At 44.1% G+C, this 21,810-nt stretch overlaps 1 protein-coding gene across 4 annotated transcripts in view; it reads left to right on the top strand.

Annotated features, from left to right (window-relative positions):
* LOC147026559 (RNA-binding protein FXR1-like) overlaps positions 1-21,810 on the top strand; it is a 58,978-nt gene continuing 37,168 nt past the window's right edge. For 2 of the 4 annotated variants that reach the window (XM_085882098.1, XM_085882095.1), the window contains exons 1-7: positions 1-259; positions 6,653-6,705; positions 7,259-7,352; positions 11,922-11,993; positions 12,170-12,318; positions 13,774-13,867; positions 14,421-14,537. In XM_085882098.1, coding sequence (XP_085738224.1) covers positions 209-259; positions 6,653-6,705; positions 7,259-7,352; positions 11,922-11,993; positions 12,170-12,318; positions 13,774-13,867; positions 14,421-14,537 — 630 coding nt within the window. In that variant the 5' untranslated portion in view covers positions 1-208. Of the gene's footprint in view, positions 260-6,374; positions 6,544-6,652; positions 6,706-7,258; positions 7,353-11,921; positions 11,994-12,169; positions 12,319-13,773; positions 13,868-14,420; positions 14,538-21,810 lie in introns of all 4 variants that reach the window. The other 2 variants (XM_085882096.1, XM_085882097.1) reach the window with 2 other exon arrangements.

Here is a 21,810-nt window from a genome sequence, read left to right as displayed (position 1 = left end):
AAGAGTTCGAGGTCGGTGCGTCACAATAAGGCCGAGGAACAATCGAGAGAGGGAAACCACTCGATAAAAACGTCGCCAACGGAACCAAAAACGCATCCTACATGACGTCACGGGCACGGTAACGTGAAACCGCCGATGACGTCACGACGCTATTTTTCGAGGGAAAAAATAATTTTCCCGGCGTGCCGTGCGCGCTGCTCGCCGGAATATGGAGGAATTGGCGGTGGAGGTCCGCGGCTCGAATGGAGCCTTTTATAAGGTACGTGCCGGTGTGGTTGCGAGTCGCCTCAGTGGCGCTTGGTGCTAAGTTGTGGATCGTTCGTGAGGAGAGACCGAGCGAACGGTCCGACGGGTGCAAGCAATGTCGGTGTATAGCCCCACCCCGATTCGAGGCCTACCACCTGGGTACTGGCTACCTGATGTGTGTGTGTGTGTGTGTGTGTGCCTCGGGCTGTGGGCACCTCTTACGGGGGGAGAACCCGAGTCGGCGACTGGGTCTTGCCGCACGGTCTCCTTCGAGGTGGACTCGGCCGTGGAGCCGTGCTTGGCGGAGGCACGAATGGCTGACCCTTTGTGTTCCGAGCGGTGCTCGTTGTAATTACGTGTTTACGTGTTCATGGAACCCTTTTTAACGTTCGCACGTCGTCGTCGTCGTCGTCGTCGTCGGGTCGCCGCCCCGCCGAACGTGTGTGTGGAAAAAGATTGTGCGATGAGTGTTTTATTTATTTAATTGTTTGCACGTAACCATAACGGACACACAGCCGCTCGCTTTGTTCTTCGGCCTGAGTGGTCGGCGGCCACAGCGGCCTCGGCATTCTTGGGCAGCGGTTGTCGTTTCGAGGGCTTCGCAGGTTCCTGATGGCTATTTACAGCTTGGTTCGCCCATTGGACTCGGAATGAAGCTAAAAATACGCGGCTCCGGCTCCGCCTGACGCCGTCACTCTGCGTTGGAGCATATTGCCACATTGCCCCCCTTCTCTCCCTATTCCCCTCCTCCCCCCCCCCTCTTTGCCCCACCTTCCGTGCCTCTCTCTTTCCTTTGTTGCTCTTTGATTCGTCGAACGTAACACAGGAGAACGTGTCGTGAGACGTCCATCCTTATTCCTGATTTTAAAATTAATGGTTGTATCAATGTTTCTGTCCATTGTCTCTCGTGTGCTTCTGTCTCTCATGCAGGTGTGAAGGTTTTTTTTTTGTTTTGTTTTTGATTTCCAGCTCTTGTTCTACAGACAAAGCCTTTTCATTGTTGCAGTTCCTTTTGTCGGGGGGGGGGGGGGACTGTTTGCTCTTCCTTTCCTTTAGCACCAGTCCCACCTGCAGGACGCTTGTTCATTTCCTTTTGTCCTAATATTCTTTTGAGTAAGCCTTCAGTGTCTGCGAAGGAATAGAAGGAGTTTTAAGCTTTCGAAGGACTTCTTGTTGAGTGCGTTGGCATCACAATGTTGTTTTTTTGTGATTATATTGCCTCATTAATTTTTTTGGGGGGGGGGGACTTATGCAAAGCTTCTGTTTGTTTTAAATAAATAATCCCCCCCTACCCCCCACCATTTAATGTCACTTTGATGATATAGTAAGGAGCTTGTGATTGCTTTTTACAGCGCGTGCGCTGTATACAATCGCACCGAGTTTGAAATGTCCCCGGTGTCTACCACGTCTCTGGTGTCCCCTGTCCCCCCCCCCCACGTGCCTCAAGACAGACAGCCAATGACGGCGGTCCAGCAGATGTAGTGCGTAACCGAGACGGAAATCGCAAGAATTGACGGAAATACCCGAGTATTTCAATGGAAATTTGTGAAACGAATGTGTTATATATGTGAAAACCATTGAATTTATTGCTTGACGGGGAAAAAAACCAAGAAACGCGCCCCTCATGTATGAACGAACAAAAGATGTCATTTCCGCCCACCATCGCATTTCGCGTTGATCGCCGAATGCTGAAAGCTAAGTTCTTCTTATGCTATCATTCTTTTGCGGCCTCCTGCCACGCTGTTTCAAACGATTTCATTCCTTCTGTTTATATATATATATATATGTATATGTATATATATATATATGTGCTTATCACAATAATAACAAGATTTTTACATTTCAAATATTAAGTACGCTTTTTAATTGTTTTTCAACTGAAAAAGCATAAATTGCATATTTTAACATGAGTGTACTCATTTGCTTCACCACACGCGCTGTATTGAAGGATTTCACTTGTTATTAAATTAGATGACGAGTTAAACAATTTGCTGAAACCCACCTTTGTGGTTCATTACCTCCACCATTGAAGGTGGATCGACATTGTTTTCACTCCTGTTTGTCTGTCTGTGAGCAGGACATCTCGAAGTTGTGGACGGATTTGGACGAAACTTGGTGGACAGGTTGGGAGTGTGACGAGGAAGAATTGATTCTATTTTGGTGGAGATCCGAATCCGAATCTGGATACGAGAATTATTTAATTTCTCAACTGATCCTTCAATGTTGAGAGATAGCATCAAAAGCGATATCCAGTATGGCATGATATTTCAAAACTGTGGACGAGTTGTGACAAAACTAGTTGAATGAGTTGGTTCGGTGACAATAACAAGCCGATTCCATTTTGGAGGTCCAGATCAGGTCAATGGGTGGGATACAAAACGTAAACTGGCAGAGCTACGCACTCGCTCAACTGAGTGCCGTGCTTGTCCATGTTTTGTTGTTTGAGCGAGGTGAAGTGAGATGCTTCTCTAACACCTGATTGCACATTTTGTTATTTTACTTTTGTCTATAGTCCAAGACTCATGGAAGAGCTTTAACACGCCCATATGCAGGTCACAGAGACACCGGACAACACAGGGCTTGACTTTTAACATGAGATGCACGCAGCTGTTGACCCGGGGGAAGTAACTTCCTGGTGCACTCTGGGTGCTGCCGATGCCATCTCACGGCATCGTTTTTCTCTCTGCAGTTTTTCAGCAATTTTGAGGAGAAATCTTTCTCCCTCCATCCCCGCCAACTCGCCCATTGAGATGCCATCCCGTGGGGTTTGTTTGCTTTATCATCTAAATGCTGAACAGCAAGCAAGGAAGCATCATTTACCAAATTCATTCGTCTATAGCATGACTCGGCCGTGGTCAGAATTGAACCGCTGACCTACCACACTCGGAGCGGACACTAACTGTAATGCTAGCGAGTGTGACACATTTGTGTTGTCACATGAAATATGAATGTTTGACGTCATTGGTAGATGGTGTGAGGCAAATCAGAGCATCTTCTCCCACAGTATATTTGCAGCAACTTTTGCCTGCATACTACTCTTTGAAATGATGCTGATCATAGGTTTGGTGTGTGTGTGTGTGTGTGTGTGTGTGTGTGTGTGTGTGTGTGTGTGTGTGTGTGTGTGTGTGTGTGTGTGTGTGTGTGTGTGTGTGTTTTCAACCTGAACTCCTTTGTTCCTCGCTTCTGTCTATGGAACTGCCTTCCAAAGGCCCATGTTTCCCACTCTCCTCCAGGGCTTCAAGTGGGTGGTGCACCTCCACTTCATCTTCCCCTCCATGATATTTATTACTTCCATTAAGCCTTTCTAACCCATCCCTCGTACTTGCTGGTTTCAGTATTTCTCTCTTCCTTCCTGCCCAATTGTTAACTCGACCCGTTGTAATTACGTGTTTCCGTGTTCATAGAACCGTTTTTAACGTTCGCACATCGTCGTCGGTTCGTCGTCCCGTCGAACGTGTGGGGAAAGGGAAAACCCCGTACACGGTGGCTGCAAGAGTCTCGGAGATTTTTATTTACTATCAATGGCAACCCGCTCAAACCAGAGCATTTGAGAGACTGAAGGAACTTTGCTCTTCTCCCCTGTTCTTGTGTACCTTGATGTTAACAAACCAATCGAGATTCACTGTGATGCGAGCCAAAGTGGACTTGGTGCAGTTCTCTTACAGGACAGCCGACCTGTCGCGTACAGTTCCAAGACCCCGACGGAGATGGAGACATGGTATGCACAAATGGAGAAGGAGATTTAAACTAGTTTGGTGTGTTATCAGGAAGGGTGTTATTTGTACTGTCTGGGGTTTGGTGTGTTATTTGTACTGTCTGGGGTCTTAAGGCATTTCCTGGGTAACTTCTCTGGGGTCTGAAGCAGCCATGGTTTTTTTTCGCCTGCTCAACCATACCTTGATTTGGAACAGGCGCAACAATTTCTTAACGATAAAGTTTTTTTTTTTTGTTTTTTTTTGTTTGTTTTTTCTCCCACTTTCCTCACTCGTATCGAATGCCTGTTCATCATAGCTTCAGATCGTTGTATACATCCCTTTTGTAAGTACTATAGTGTTCATATTAGGAGCATTCTGAGCGAGCTATTGTGAAATAACACAATTTCTGAACCGTTTTGCCATATTAATGTGTTTCCCACCAATCACATGCAGTCCTTCAATATCACTGCTCTAACATTGCTGATGTAAATTTTTTTTTTTTTTTTCAAATGACCAGCATTTTTCTTTCCTGCACCACACAATGCATGGAAGACTTTTCATGTCTTCTCATGCTTTGTCTAAACTCATGGCTCTGAATTTGTGTCGAAGCCCCACAAGCAACACTATTTCCAAGCCCAATGAGGGATTGCAGTTTTGAGGCGTTCAGCCATGATCTCTCGGTGGCTTCACGTCACTGACTGCGTCGCCAGCTACCCAACCTCTTGGTGGGCACTGTTCATTTTACCTATCTCTTCAATGAGCCTATGAGAGGAAACGTAATTTGCTTTTGTACACTTGGTTTTTCAAGGCCATGTTCTTCAATCTCAGCTCGTTGCCGTCTTGCCCTGTACACCTGTTTTTCGAAATAACAAGCATGCTTCCTTCTATGCCATGTATTTGTGGCTCTCAGTTGGCCTATGGCCTTGCTTGCTGACTTGGTTACTAGTATTTTATTATTGTCGACTAGGTTCAACACATTGATCTTTGTTTGTGCACAAACTATGTTTGCACGTTGCCATAAGTCAAGCCTTTGTTTTATTATAACTCAGTTTCTTAAGTCCTAAACTAGTTTTCCTTCCTGTTTTCTCTTCGAGCATCAATACGTTTGAAATGCTGACCACGGTAGCGTTGAGCGGATTAAATTTTCTTCTGATTTGCTCGACTTCCGTCCGTTGCCTTTACCAATAGATTACTGCTGTCTATGACAAATAACAAAGTGATGATCAGATCTTTTTGTTCTATTAGAAGTTTTCAGATGGGTTGACAGCCATTTCCAATTTGTTCCAAAGTGTTTATTTGGAGGAAAACTGCACACAGTGTGGTGTCTTCGTCTCTAATGTTTGCAAGCAATATGGTGACAATTTTATGATTTGAGCAGTCTTAATTTTTTATTATCCCCTCCACCGAAGATGGGCGGAGGTTATGTTTTCACCCCTGGCTGCCTGTTTGTGTGCAGAATATCTCAAAATAAAAATAAAAACTTGTGGACGCATTGGGATTAAACTTGGTGGGCAGGCTGGGTGTGTGACAAGGACGAACTGATTAGATTTTGCTGAAGATCCGGATACTCGAATTTTAAAGTGATTCTTCACCATTGAGAGACGGGGTCCAAAACTATATACAGCATGATATTTCAAATCTGTATTGGGCCCAATATGTTCTTGTGGATCAGGCATTACGTGGCGGGGATACGCGCTCTCCCGAGTGTCCTTCTCGTTGGCATTGTATTTGGTGAGAAATAAAATATGAGGCATTACTTTCGTACCGACCCTCGTGTAAACTGTCAACATGGTGTTTCACATGCAGTGTGTACACTACATTGGAAGGATCTGCCAGCATTGGCCGTTGGCGGACTTTTGAAGATCCCGTGGTGTTTTTTTGTGTGGAGGGTGCGAGTTATTGCCGGTTCATTGTCAGGCTTGGCCGTTCGCTTAGTTAAAGATTTGGCCCAGAAATGTTCCCGTGGCCAACACCCTGCAAGAATGTTGGCATCATTTGAGCTGCTGAAGAAGATTACAATTGAGAAATGTGATTAAATGAATGTTTGAAAGATTTGGTTGTTTAATACCTTCAGATTTTTGTTGACAAGGCAAAATTCTATCACCCAATTCCCCTTGTAAACTTGGCGAAGAAATGAGCTGCATGAGACATGGCTCTTTGTTGTTGATCTTTGGTTTGTTGTATATTTCTTCTTATTTTTGTACCTTTTGTGAAATTACAATGCATGGAAATGTGTGGTGCAGTTGCCCTTCTATTTTCTGTTGAGTGATGAAATGCTTTCAGTCCCTCCACCCCCCCCCCCACACCCTCTCCATTATAAATTTTCCTTCCAGCAAACGTCATCTTCAGCTGTGTCTTCCTAATGGCCCTTTCTGAAGTTTTCATGTCTTCTCGTGCTTTGTCTAAACTCATGGCTCTAAATTTTTGTCGAAGCCCCACAAGCACCACTATTTCCAAGCCCAATGCAAGGGATTGCAGTTTTGAGGCGTTCAGCCATGATTTCTCGGTGGCTTCACGTCACTGACTGCTTCGCCAGACGTATGCGCCGAGTGTACCTTGATGACAGAGCAAGACCATGTGGTGGTGATGTAGCAGTTGCAATGTGTGTGATTGTGGAACTTTCCAAAGTTTCTGCTCTGTACCTTGTATTGGTCAAATTGTGCAATAAAAAACAAGAAGCTTTGTGTGATTCACCATTTTCCTTTTAACAGGCTTTTGTGAAAGATGTGCATGAAGATTCGCTAACAGTGATGTTTGAAAACAAGTAAGTGAACTTTCTTTGCCTTCTTTTGACCTGTGATTTATCCGAGCTTGACTGTTTGTTTTTTTTTTTCTTTGTTTTTTTCTTGGTTTTGTTTTGTGGTGCAGTATCGTTATTTTTTCATTTGTGGTGCAGAGAAAATGTATGTTTGAATCTGGATTGTTCGAAATTGCCAACATGCTTACTATGAGTAACAAACCATCTACAAAGTCTACGTTTTTAGCGTGTAGATTGTTGCTGTATGACTGAGTGTCTGTCTGTCCATCGTGCTGTGCAGATGCTCCTCGGCATTTTCATTTCACCAACTTTGTCGCGACGTGCTACCCAACCTCTTGAAAGTCAGATGTGCGCATAACCTGTTATTGCTTGACTGTGTTCACTTGCCACATGTTCACAAGTACATGTCGGTTTTTATTTTATTTATTTATTTATTATTTTAAGTCCTTCAATAATGACTGCTCTAACATTGCTGATGTAAATAAAATTTTTTTAAAATGACCAGCATTTTATAGTTTTGCTAATTGTTTGTGTGATCCATTGGTGTCTTTTAACGTAGCTGGCAGCCAGAGCGACAAATCCCTTTTTCTGACATCCGCCTACCTCCTCCAGTAGACTTCCACAAGGACATTCTCGAAGGAGATGAAGTTGAGGTAATGCTGTAAATGAAAGTTGGAATAAAGTGAATGTTTAATCCAGATTGAAAGTCAAAAAGGAGGTTGTTTGAATGCTGAGAACCGATGCATATACTGGATTTCCTTCAATAAGCACTCCCCCCCGCCCCCTCTTCGTTGGTGGTTGAAAAGAGAAATGCCGCCCTCCCCAAATCCCCTGCAATATACACCCCTCCTCCAATAAACGCTGTGTGTGGTTATTGGTGGGCCAAGGAAAAATCCCTGCCGAAAAGAGTTTATACCCTTGTAATACATGTATCCTTCACTGAAAGGAGAAGCATCTGTCTGTTCTGCTTTTGTCTGAAGCATTCCTGCTGTCATCTCCACGAATAAATGTGTGTGTGTCAGTGTGTCTCCTCCATCACTCCAAAACCATGAAACTGAGCAGCCTGAAACTTTACATGCTTACGAAGAAAACTCCAAGGAAGTGCAAGAGTGAAAATTGGGTGTTTGGGTAAATTAAAACAGCCCATTTGAAGATGATTCACGGCCTTATTTAACTATATCCTTCATCAGGCAATCCTCGGCCACCTCGCTGTCTGGAGTCTTAAGGCGTTTCCTTGGTAACCTCTCTGGGGTCTGAAGCCACCATGGTTTTTTATTTTTTTCGCCTGCTCAACCATACCTTGATTTGGAACAAGCCGCAACAATTTCTTAATGATAAAGTTTTTTTTGTTTGTTTGTTTTTTTTCTCCCGCTTTCCTCACTCATATCAAATGCCTGTTCATCATAGCTTCAGATCGTCGTATACATCGTTTTTGTAAGTACAATAGTGTTCATATTAGGAGCTTGGAGCGATTTCATGCATTATACGATACGATTTTCCACAATCTACTCTCATGGACTCATTAAAGTATATCATTGAAATATTATTTCGGTTTTGAGGATCGGATATCGTCAAGAATAAATAAGTGTCGAAATCTGTTGTGAAATCTGATAAAATGAAGAAATAACGAGTCTTTGAACTAAGCCGATATACCTATTTACTTTTAGCAAGCAAGTCTCTGTTCCCTCCTCCATACATACACAAGAAAATGTGAAATTTCCAAAGCATTAAATTTATCTTTCTCTACTGTTTGGAGAATTACATTGAGGGAACAAAAAATTTCGGGATGTAACAAAATTTACCAGCTTCATTGAGTTTGATGATTTAATGCATTCGCTAATAAACCTCATACCCTGTCCCCAGAAGGACTGCCTATCCATAGCGGCTGCCAGATCTATGTCTTTGGATGTTTCACGAGGTGCTCTAAAGGGAATCGAAGCAAATCTGGAAAAAATGGACGTTAAAAAAAAATAAAAAAGTTATAACGTTTGCGCGGATCCTGAACTGATGTACCACGTGATGCGTGCACTGGCAAGATGGCAGATTCTCTGCAATGTTTATTTCATGGGTGATTGACCTTTGCGATGTCTCCAGGGTTGTTCTGCATTAAGCTGCAACTCTTTTGTGGATAAAGTCATTATTTGAACGAATTCATTTTATTTCATTTACTGCTGCTGCACGGTGAGGACCACCTTTAAAGTTAAAGGGATCCTATATGATATGCAGCGACAGCCTGGCCAACCATTCTTTATAAACCATTCAATTGGAGTGCTTGCATGAGTGCTTAAGCCACTTACTGAATGCCTTACAGTTGATAGTGGTACCGCGCTATGTCCTTCTGAGCAAATTGTTCATTCACTGCTGACGCTTTTGCCCGCCGCCTCATTTAGAGTGAGTGGTTCGTGCTCCATCATTCTGAGCGAGTTATTGTGAAATAACACACAATTTCTGAACCGTTTGCCATATTAATGTGTTTTTCTAAATTGCGGAGCCAATATTTTTTTTCCCCACCAGTCACATGCAGCTGTTTATGATGATTAATGTTTGTGAACATATCCCTGAAACATCTAATGGCAATGTTGTTTTCCGGCGAAAGCTACTCAAGGTTTGTGTGTGTGTGTGTGTGTGTGTGTGTGTGTGTGTGTGTGTGTGTGTGTGTTTGTGTGTGTTTGTGTGTGTGTGTGTGTGTGTGTGTGTGTGTGTGTGTGTGTGTGTTCGTTCATAAAGCCTCTCTCTCTCTCTCTCTTTCTCTCTCTCTCTCTCTCTCTCTCTCTCTCTCTCTCTCTCTCTCTCTCTCTCTCTCTCTCTCTCTCTCTCTCTCTCTCTCTCTCTGGAGACGGTGTTTGTCTCTGGACGCATCCGGGCGGTAATTAACAATCCACCGCACATCTGCCTTCCCTTCCTCACACTGTGTTCCGTCCTCTCCCCCACCCCTCCTCGCTCCCCCTCCTCTCTCCTCTCTCCCCCACCCCTCTCTCCTTCCCTCCCCTTTTCTCCCCCCCCCATCAGTGAAGCGACTGGTGGTATTTGCTGGTATGATAAAAGCTGTACCTTTGGAAAGCTATTAATTAATTTACTTTGGCAAGCTCATAATCAATTTACATGAAACAAAAATGTTCCCGTTTAATTATAAAGGTGCCCGTTTTAAAAGCCTGTCCTCCTGGGATTGAGGAAGAAGAAGTAGGAAAAGTTGCTTTAATGCAGTGGTTCCAACAGGAACACTTATTATTCGATGACAGCAGGAACCACTTGGATGTGGTAATACTTCTCCAAACAATAGAAAAATATAGAGCTCCACGAAGGAGCACACAAACAACAGCAGTGGCAACACCAACTACATGTTGTAAAAGACTCGTTTTTTTTCCGTAGGTTCACTTCATTTTTCATTTTTGCTATAATTTATATATAGACGCGAAGTGTAACATGCTGTCTTTCGATTAAATCTGTCAGCGAAGCGGCGGGTACATGTGTGTGGGTAGTAGAGGTGTTAAGAGGAAAACGTGCCCCTAAAATGTTTTTATTGGGGGGGGGTGGAATAACTACAAAACAAAAAAAACCTTATTTCCCCCTCCCACTCGAACGTGCACATGGTCTGGTAACCATATTGAATTGAGTGAAAAATCTTAAGAAATTTTCTCTTGAACTGCTTCATCAACCGACATCAAACTTCACAATTATGATCTATTCGTGATAGAGAATGTATGTTTAAATTTCAACCTGATCAGACACGTGGTCGAGCAGCCAGAATTGTTAATTTTTTTTTGAATCTGGGTAACACACCAGTACATAAACACCACACAAAATACACCACACCAAACTACAAAACACCACACAAAAGTCCTGGCAAAGGTCTGAAATCTCTGATTGCTCTTTTTCTTGTATGCCGAAGGAGAGAGTATTGCATTTGGGTCCGTTTGTTTGTCTGTCGGCACAGAACTTTTGTGATTTCTTCGCAACCACTTGTCTGATTGATTGAGAAAAAAAATTTCACCATTGGTGAGACGACTCATGCATAATATTATAATGATAATTATGATGTCATTGGTCATGTGGTGTGGCAGTCAAGTTGTAAAAATGGAAAAACTTTGGACCTCTGTATCTCTGAAACAGAACCAAGGAAAAAATTGAAACTTGGCACAGAGCAAGTACTCCTCGTATGGAATAAGTGTGATTTAAAAAAATTATATATTTTATTTGTTTTTTAAAATGATGTCATAGGTGCCTTCATTATGACCTCATAATTGCATATGTAGAATGCTACATCTGATCAGGATGAAAAAATTTGAGGGTCATCTAGGAATAAAATGGTCACAATTTTTTGATGTTATCGGTCACGTGATTCAGCAGCCTTATTGTTTGTTTTTTTTTTTTTTTTTTTTTTTAAACCTTCAAACATTTCTGAAATGGCTGAACCATTCATCACCGCCATCATTTATAAAGTAGTGCTCAGCTCTAATTATGTCTCATTAATTACATAACACACAGTACACAAAATACACCACACAAAACAAGTCCTGGTGAGGGTCTGCAATCTCTGATTGCTCTTTTTCTTGTTTTTATTTCATAATAGAATGGGTGCCCTTTTCATGGTGAAAAGTGCCCTTTTTGGTGGAGGAGGTGCCCTCACCACAGGGAAAGGGCACCCTCTTAATATCAATCATGCTCTTTTTATGTTTGTGAAATATATATTCTTGCCCCCTCCCACCCCAATCCTGAAATGCTTCTGTTGCACCTGGACAGGGGTCAGGCATGCATGGCTAGTTGTACGTAAAAAAAAATGAAGTAAGGCAGTCACGTGCACGATGCTTTCTGCTCAATAAGTTAAACTGAGTTTAGTTGTGTTCTCCGTTTGTTCGTTATAAGTACTGTGAGTATTTTTATAATGAAGGGATAGTCTATGGAAAGTGCTGTGACTGATGAGCCAATGTAGAATAGCTATGACTCCATTGAGTTCATGTAATGTGGTATGCGAATATGACAAATGATTTCATTGTGTGAAGAAAAACGGTGGTTTGCTAAAGATGCAAAAATTATAAACCACCACACAGATAGGATGTTTCCTCTGATGTGGCAGTTGATAAACTGAAACAGCTTGGGCGTTTATTGGAGGACAATGTGGTATTTGGCGTGTGCCATCACTGTGCACAAGTGTTTTAAATGATCAATATACAGTAAACGGTATATACTCTGTGTGTATACAGTATATATTTTTTTTCTTCTAGGTGTTTTCCAGAGCGAATGAGCATGAGCCTTGTGGTTGGTGGTTGGCTCGTGTGCGGATGATGAAGGGAGAGGTGAGCGGATATATTGTAGTTTGTAAAATATTTCCTTTGTTCGATTGCATGGGTTATGTATCTTAAAACACAGCACATGTAGATGTATATCCAATGTATACTTTCCTGCATTAAAATAATACCAAACGGGTTATCTTAGACTCTTCTGTTACACTCTCCGTGGGTGTCTTGCACAGTTTTATGTGATCGAGTATGCAGCTTGCGACGCCACCTATAATGAGATAGTAACGATTGAGCGGCTGCGGCCTGTGAACCCCAACAAGACCATCACGAAAAACACCTTTCACAAGTTTACCATCCCAGTACCTGAAGACTTGAAAGAGGCGTGAGTATTTGCTCTTGATTGTGATGGCTTATCTGTTTACGAATGTTGGAAGATTATTATTGTTATCGTTTAAAAAAAAATTACATTGTGTCACAGTAAGATCTTCTACACCATCGTTGATGTGTCCCTAAAATGTGCAACGTTGTTGCAAACGTCAGCATCAGAAAGGAATTTTCCCATTTTATTTGATGTAAATACCGTTTTAATCTGTCCCAAGTCGAAAAAAAATACTTTTTACACTAAAACTTCTTTAATGAGTCCAAAAAAGCGTGTTTTTTGTACATTTGCGTTTAAAACATCCGAATTATAGATTAAAATACTTAACACATAAAAGCATGATATAAGTAATAACTAGAAGGACACTCAGTAGAGTGCATTCCTCTACCACATAATGCCTTATTCACGAGAACATATCAGGCCCAATATATTTTTGAAAATGAAATATGCTGTTTATCGTTTTTAGCTCGCCTGTTCGAAGAACAGAGAGCTATAGCGATACCCCAGCGTGAGCGTCAGCGTGAAAATGTTAAAGTTTTTGGTGCAAGTTATTTCCTTTCTAATGTTTTTATCTACCACATTATTTTTTTACTGATTACAATATACATATATTGCTTTAAAATTATTTGGATCAGACTTCACTGCAATGCTTTATAAAAAAATATTATTAGACTAGTCTTTTAAAAACTAAAAACGATAAATGTATAAACAGGTGAGCATTGGGTGGCTTTGACGCCACTCTGGTTGTTGATGCCATCTCAATGGAGAAAAATCACTTTTTAAAAATTAAAACATTCTCGGATTCGGATCTTCACCAAAATCGAATCTATTCGTCCTTGTCGCATTCCCGACGTGTCCACCAAGTTTTGTCCGAATCCGTCCCCAAATTTTTGAGATATCCTGCACACAAACAGACAAGCAAAGACAGACAGTGGTGAAAACATGACCTCCTTCCACCTTCGGTGGCGGAGATAACAAAAAGGTAATGTGTCAAGTACAGTACTGGACTGTACTCGCTGGCGATGGCCGTGGATGGAACTTGTGGGGGGTGGTGAGCTATTGCGAGGAGGATGATTATGATGCAGCAGAATCCACCTCCCGCAGTGCCTCTACATTGTGGTGTTTAGTGGAAATTCCCTTCAAAATAAAAGCGCACTGCCGGGAATGGACGACGTGACGTGGATATGTCATGACGTTAGAAAAGTGTTCCCTTATTGGTTAGCGATGCAGCGAAACGACATTGTTAGAAGCAACGTTGTCGGGAAATTTACTGTATGAGGCTTCGGACAGGGATACCAAGAAACTTCAGTGTATATTTCGCATCAATTGTAAGTATGTGGGATTTTAACCTGTGATCCCAGCATCAAGAGAGCAGTTCTCAAATGGAAATGCCAAACATAACAACCGAATGCATTTGTATTGTGTCAAAGTTTGGGTTGCTTTCCAACATCGCCGCAGGTGCTCCAGTGAGGCTGTACATCGTGACTTCAAGAAAGCCATTGGGGCGACTTTCATCTCTTGTGATGCCGAGGGAAAGAACCTTGTTGTGATGGTAAGGACCTGCCATAAATGTTAATGTTGAACGTCAATATATTTGATTGGAGTTTTTTGGGGTTGATCACATGAGCCGCTTCATTAAATGATTGGAGGAAAGCACAGAATTGGATAGATGGTTATCATTGGAGTTGGAAGTGGAAAGAGCCTTGAGGATTTGGTCTTGAGATTCATTTTAAATAAACAAATACACAGTATTTCATGAGCATGTACTGTAGGAGCGAATGGCTGAGAGATGGTGGTACAAGATGGGGTCGAATTTGGATGGCAGCCTCTGGGATTGGGAAATAGAAGGCTCAAAGTCTAAACCTCGTTCTCTTGCTTGGAGAAGCCAAGGATGTTCAGGGCCAAAGGATATACTTCGGAGCCTCTGTTGACAGAGGGGAACTATAATACTACATTGCACTGTGCAAAAATGTTTATTTGTTGGGATCAGCCATTTGGTAGCAAGTAATGTTCAAATCATGAAGCATTTGTTTTGAGGTTGGGTTTTATAGCATGGGTGTATGCATTCTTCATTATGATGTGGTGAGTGCATCTTGTGTCCACAGTCGACCAGTGAGGCAGCTGTGAAGCGCGCAGGCCTTCTTAGTGAAATGCACTTCCGCAGCATTCGTACGAAGGTGTTGCTACGCTCGCGCAATGAAGAGGCAACCAAGCATCTTGAGGTTCGGTTTGGGTGGTGGTGGTGGTGGTGGTGGTGGTGGTGGTGGTTGGGAGGCTGGTGGGGTGGGGGGGTGAAGGATTAAGGCTTTGATGCTGTGCCATAAGCTAGTTATTGAAGGCTCTGTCTGGGTGTGAAATGACCAGCTCAGAAGATATTGTTGCGGTTTTCGCGCCCGCCGGCGTGCGACGGCCACGTAACTCGAATCGCGGCACGTCGCCCACCGGACGGACAATCCAGTCGTGACCCTCTCGGACTAACGCCGGGAACCAGTCACGGGTGGACCTTTCGGTCTCACCGCGATCGAGCCAATCAGCCCCCGCGTGGGATAGGGTTGCTCGCCAAATTCGAACTACCTAAGTACCCACGCGGAGGGTAGACCGGGCGATCGCACCTCGCCGCAGGTCGACTTCGGACACGGGCCACTTAAGCGACCCGTTCCGTACTATCAGAATAACCGAGCGGTGTTATCGTCGACCTCGACGGTTCGATTAATTATCGGGCGTATTCAGCCCACTACCAACCCTTTACGTGAAGCAAGATGGGGATTCAATGGAGGAAAAGACGAAGCGAAGCGGGAGAACAGTTCAACAATAAAGCACATTTATTCTCGGCACACGGGAAGCACACAAATACAATTCCACCAAATGCACACACAAAAAAGAAAACACAATTCCATTTACACAAAAAGCAAACATAAAAGTGAAAACACAGTGCAGAGCTAATACCGACTACCGAGCACACGGCAACACTTATACAATTCTACTTCACAGACGGCGCCGACAACACATACCCAAAACCAAGGAAAAGAAATCCCCCAAGAATGAGGTAGGCCTGGGGCCGAGACCGGGTCGGGCCTACCCGTCTGGTGATGAGACGCGGAGCGGCGATGGCCCCGCAACCCGCGGGCCTCGTGGACAGTGCCTGGCAGGGGGTGGGAACGGGGCCCCCTTGGTCGCACTATCTCAGCGCGGGGGGAAACAGGAGGGGGTTGCTGATGCTCGGGGTATAGAGGATCTTTATTATGTGCGACGAGCGTCTCCACCTCGGCCAGGTCGCGCTGCCGGCCTCCCTCGGGTGCAGCTTCCAGCACGACACGAGCACCCCCTCGTCTGGTGTCGCCGCCTTTCCACAGCTCCGTCCCCTCCGTTCCGACTCCAACGCACACGACGAGCAGCTCCACCGCCCGCGAAGTCTTGACCCTCTGCTTCCGACTCTCCTCTTCTTGACTCTCCGTTCTCGTTCTGCTGACTCTCCCTCGTTCTCTCTTGCGACTCTCCCTCGTTCTCTCTTTGCGACTCTCTTCTTGTGACTGACGAACACCGTCCTTTTATCCCCCCGTAACTTCGCCTTTGACCCCCTCCCTTTGACCTTTCACCTCGCTCCCCATTGGCCCGAGAAAAAGTGGGCGTGAAGGCTTTTTGATCCACAAATTTGCATATATCGATCGCCCTGGGGGCGGGGCCAATTCGCCCCTCGCTCACCGATTGGACGGCAAAAAGTGGGCGTGTGTCGTTTTTGATCCGTTTTTGAAGCACAAAATCCGTGATTTTGTACACGCTGTTCGACGCGCGTTCTGCATGAGTCCAGCATCGGTGCCCATGAGTGGCGCGAGATGACGGTGATGCGATGGTGGCGAGTTGTGACGGTAAAGGTCGTGGCGGTTGTGGTGAAGCGGCGTTGTGGTTGGTGGTTGTTGTTGTGGTTGTGATGGTAATCATGGCGGATGGACCAAAATAAAGATAGTAAAAGAAAAACGGCTATCCTGAAGAGTCGCAGCACGTATAAATGACATGTATTCCCACTAGACAACGGGTTTGGGCCTAACTACACATGCACTTACCGAGATACCTCACCTAAGGGACCTGAATGGTGGTTTGCGAATCTGGTAACCACAACAATATAAAGTTTTATGTAGTACACCAAGGGTATGCGTTTAGGCATTAGCATGTAGAGCTTGGCAACATACGTTTAGCTTGAGCTGATGTTGAGCCCACTCGTGTGATGTTGTCTCCCTGTTCCCCTTTGCTCTTTGATTCAGTCAGTCAGTGAACCTATTGTCCTCTGTCATTTAGCTCCTTCATAAGCCTAGATTTCTGCACACAAAACAAATCATCATAGCCATCAGTCGGCTCCGTCGATATTGTTTTGTGTTTTTTTCGATATCAATCTACCGGTGGGGTCTACGGTATATACCGTATATAGATATTGTATAAACATAAAATAAAATTTTTACGCAGGTTCCAAAAATACGTAATGGTCCAATGTTCCATTACGTATTCATATATAACGTACACATCATTGACACACGGTGATTTTTCGAAGTATTCCCTCACGGGGAGAGGGGGGTTCCCCTCCGCCCTCCCCTCTCACCCCCATAAGGCCAAAAAAAAAAATGTTGCATTGGCGTAACCCGCCCGACCCTAAAAATTCCGCCGACCCTACGGTTTTTTTTTATCGATATCAAGTATCTTGTTGATTGCGATCGCAAAAACCCGGAAGTGTTTCGGACAGAACCCGCTGCACGCTGCGCTATGCATATGTCATAGTTTAGCTCGGTGTGTGTGTGTGTGTGTGTGTGTGTGTGTGTGTGTGTGTGTGTGTGTGTGTGTGTGTGTGTGTGTGTGTGCGTGTGCGTGTGCGTGTGCGTGTGCGTGTGCGTGTGCGTGTGCGTGTGCGTGTGCGTGTGCGCGCGCGCGCGAAACGGTTCTGCATATCATCTGTACGAGGGAGAGATATTGCGCCTCGCTCGATCAGTACGTCGTCTGTTTCCAACATGGCCGCGTACTCTATCAAGATTACTGGCATGCTTGGGCCTCCAAAACTGTTCAGCGTCTTACGAAAATGCGACAAAGATGCGAGGCTTGGAGATATCATTCAGGGAATTGCAGACGTAAGTTGTGACACTGCTCCAATACTTTCCTCCGTGCAAGCGTCTAGCAGTGATGGAGGGTCCTTTTCGGACGTTTTGGCGGCGGAAAAGGTGTCTATCTTAGACGACTTCGGTTATCGCTTCGTCGTGGGTTACTTCAGCCACAGGCTCAGCGATGATTCGGCATCTACGTCTGAGGCTGAACTGCCCAAGAATGCCTTTGAAATCCTCATGGCTGCAGGCGCAAGGCGAGGAAGATTTGATCTTTCGGGACTGAAAAAGAATTGTAGTTCTGGCATGCCACAGGCACAGGGACTAAATGCAAAGGACCAATTGTTCAATAGCATCATACTATTGCTGGACAAAGAAGCAGTCTGGTTCAAATCAGGAAATCAGAATGAAGCTGAATTCATTGTCAAGGTAAGAATGAAACTGAAGTGAAAGGCATTTAAAGATTTCAACTTTAGACCTTTATTATTAAGTAGCGATCCAAGTAAATACTCAAGACTCTGGATTTAATTTCACAGCTAGGTCTATACAGGCTAGTCAGGAATGAATGACATTTTCACTTTTTAATCTGATTTGTCTAAAAAATGAAATATTGCGGTGAAGTTGAGAAATTTTATACATAGAAATGGTTTTACTCTCTAGAATAGGCTAGTACTATTTTTATTTATCTATAATATTTTCTCTCTTTTTGGTGGTGGGGGGGAGGGGTACCATTTTTATTTTACAGATCTAGCATACTCACAATATTACGAGGTCTGTATTTAGACTCAAATGAAATTTCGGAAAGACTTTCAATCCATATATACCCTGCAATAAAATTTGAATAGCATGTTCCAACTCATTTCTACATTGTCTTACCAAGCTTTCACAAGCGAGAGATATGCTGATGCTGAAAGTGTTTTTAATTTTTTTTAATATTTACCGGCGATAGCTCAACTTGTCGAGCCTGCTTCAGTCCAGACGATACTATTTTTATTGTTCTTACTAAATAAACATGTCTCAAATTTAATGCCTTCAATCGTGCGCAAAAATTTGACAGAATAAAGCCATGTTTTGGTATGTTTGAAACTTTTCCATCTTAAATGGTCCAAACCTTCCCCATACTTTTTTTTCAATTTTGAGTGGGGGGGGGGTCGCCGACAAAAAGGGGGGAGGTACTCGAGCCGAGGGAGATTTTGGGAGGGATTTATTAAAAAAAAAAAAAAATCCCTACCTACCTACCCTATTTTTCAGTGACCCGTTACGCCAATGCAACTTTTTTTTTTTTTGGCCTAATGTAAAGGTTATTTTACTTCAAACTTCAACTTGCATTAAAAATGATTTTGTTTTAAAGCGAGATCAGTATTAGTAATCGACACATGTCAGGATCCATCACTTTTGCTGTACTGCTATTGTTGTGGGCCGGGTATCGGCAACGAGCACGACCGCAAGATGGAGCAGCAGAGTCGGCTCCACTGAACACCCGGAATCTAGATCGTACCTTTCCGATAACTCCGAAGGTACGGGTCCCTTACAGGACTGTGAATCGTCAATAATTCAACCGCGTGGTACAGGGTTATTTGCCAAACTTCAAAATACCGAGAGGCCCACGCGGTGAGCTACCAAGGAATTCACACCCTCGACGGAGCTCGAACGGGTCGGGCCGTTAGCGTGCTCGACCCGTGCTGAACCCGAGCGGATGGTTACCAAGGTCCCGTCGGTCAAAATGCACAACTACGGCAGCAACGGCCTTTTTAATCACCCAACATGCACCGTGCTAAACCAATGAAGGAAAGAACAAGAATGAGCTGAAACATTTAACAGGGGATTTATTTATAATGGTGGGGGGAGGGAAGCACTTAAAGGGTATAGTTAAATCGACTAAGCAATGCAATCAATGTACAAGCAAAAGCACTTAACCAGTTCTACTTGACAAGACTGGGCACAATGACACACACGCACACACAAATACCCAAAGAGAAGATGGACCTCGAGGTCTTTATTCGGCTCTCTAGCCGAGGAGGATAGTTTGGCTGGGAGTCGGGACGGCTGGCTACCTGGCCACGAGCGCGTGGCTGGACGTCCACAACTTCCCGGAGCTCCATTCGCCAAAAGCACGGACCAGAGCAGCCGAATCCAGCGGAGGCGAGACGAGGCGATCTCCCCCGATGAAACTCGACCGTTCACTGCAACGCGCCGAATGCAGTCCATTGCAAACCCAGGCAGAGACGCACATGCAAGCAGATTCAGGATGCCAATTCTTTCTTTTTGCTCGTCCCAACAACCACCTTGTCTCCTCTGGTGGGAGGAGCTTCTTTTTTGGCCACTCGCATCCTGATTGGCAGATTGCGTCGTGCGATTCACTTGTTGCCCCCGTGATTGGCCAAAAGGGCGCCAAGTCCGCTGATTGGACCGGGGGAGGGGGGGGCGTGACTGCCGTCGCGGCGGACCGCCCCTCAAACAAGGAGAGTAACATGGGCTGCGCCTATTGGCCGTCCGGCAACCTTGCTCGCATCCCCCAGATTGGGCGAGAGAGACGTCAGGTCCTCATGAACTCTGCCCACGTACGTGCTGACACGCACGCGTGTAATGGTGGAGGATGATGGAAGGAAGCGAAGGCAGGTGTCGTCGGTGTTGTTGTTGTAAGTGTAAAAGAAAACCCTGACTGACAGTATGATCATACTGGTATTGTTTTCATACCGTTATCACCTTGATCACAGATCATTGACTTGGCACAGCATTTCTAAAGCACACCCGATTCACATAAAATAATAACCAATGGCAATTGCCGCAATACCAGCTGCGAGGGCAAAGAAAAACTGGATTGCTTGTATGCGTGCTCGGATGCTGAGGGTTAAAAGTTAAGACGTACTGCACTTACTTCCTGTTACGTCTTGGCGTCATGCATTCCACTGTTCCAGGTGTGGCCGAGTCCATCAGAGATTTTAAAATCATGTCGTCCTTGTACGTTATTAAAGATCGTAAACTCCTTTCTTCAATCTGTTCATTGTATCACAGCTCGGTATATCTATCTACTAAATGATCGGGTTTATTGGGGACTTTTGCAGGAAATGATTGAAGAAAAGAAAGAATTTTTTTTTCATTCCACGATGATTTGCACATGCTTGAGGGATCCATTGTATATTTTATAGCCTACGAGTCGGGTTCCTTGTGTCCATAATTTAACGTTTGTTGGAATTTTTTGGAGAGCAGCTAACCCCAACATTTTTGGAAAGCTTAAACAATACGAAAACAGAAAATCCATGTTTCACATTTTTTCAATGCATATAATGGGGTCAAATAGGTCGTTTTGGGGTAAAAACCCATTTTTTTTTTAATTTCAGCTCTGAAAATTCAAAATTAATCGCAAGCAAGAAACTGATGATGCATAATTGTTAACTCGAGGACAGTTCTTAATATAGAATACATATATCTGAATTTTGAGCAATGGTTGCCATGGAAACTGCTATCATTTTGTCAAATTACCGTTTATTTAATGTATTGCTTTCAAATCATGAAACAAGTAATGCATGAATATGGTGATCAGTGAAATGTACTTAATGTCAAATATGAGTTTGTAGCCAATTGGCATCACTGTCTCTAATGTCACTCATCATTGCCATCGTCATCATCACTATCGTGGTCATGCCGTTCAATGTTTGAGTCCTCGTCATTCTCACACGAAGTGCTGCACATGCAAAGATCAGTGCGTGTTAAGTTCTTGGCCCTGCAGGAACATCTCTGTGATGAACATTCTGTCTTGCACTGGCAACTTATCTCGATAATTGCCTTTGGTGTAGGGAGAATGTCTGTTGTTGTCGGTTTGAGTTGACCACTCGTGTCCTTGTGGAATACATTCTTTAATGGATCAAGAAATGTTTGCTTGACCCCAAACGTATGCCTGGATATGTACCCGCATGATATGCTGCCTCAGAGCACCGACAGTTGGTGGTAACTTGTCATTCTCAGCCATGTTCTTACAGAAGAGATGCCACCGAAGTTCAGGGATGCTGGAAATATTGACACCACTTGGACAATAACCGGAACAGACAAATCTTGCTAAAGTTGTGTATAGGTCCTCTGACAGTTCAGCATCCTTACAGAGCATAGCAAAGGCATCTACCATGTCGTCATCGGCCTTCAAGTAGCACTGGAACCACTTTGCCTTACCATGTTGAGTGAACCGCCCAGTATTATCGGCACCTGTGAATGCGTGGAAGGCTGGCAATGCCTGGGCTCTCTCCTCACCTAGGGCCTTCCAGATTGGCTCGATTTTGACAATGCTGGATGCCATTGAGATAGATGTGTGTCTTGGCAGGAGATGATAGTTTGCTATGGCAAGAATCAGAACATCCGTATCAGGTGAGAATATCGTCAGCTCAATATCTCCCGTGTGTTGCTGTGATGCAGCTATTGC

This window comes from Eptatretus burgeri, chromosome 5, assembly GCF_056783735.1.
Source record: "Eptatretus burgeri isolate ZD-2024b chromosome 5, Ebu_testis_v1, whole genome shotgun sequence".
Lineage (NCBI taxonomy): Eukaryota > Metazoa > Chordata > Myxini > Myxiniformes > Myxinidae > Eptatretus > Eptatretus burgeri.
This window is presented reverse-complemented; position numbering and strand designations above follow the sequence as displayed.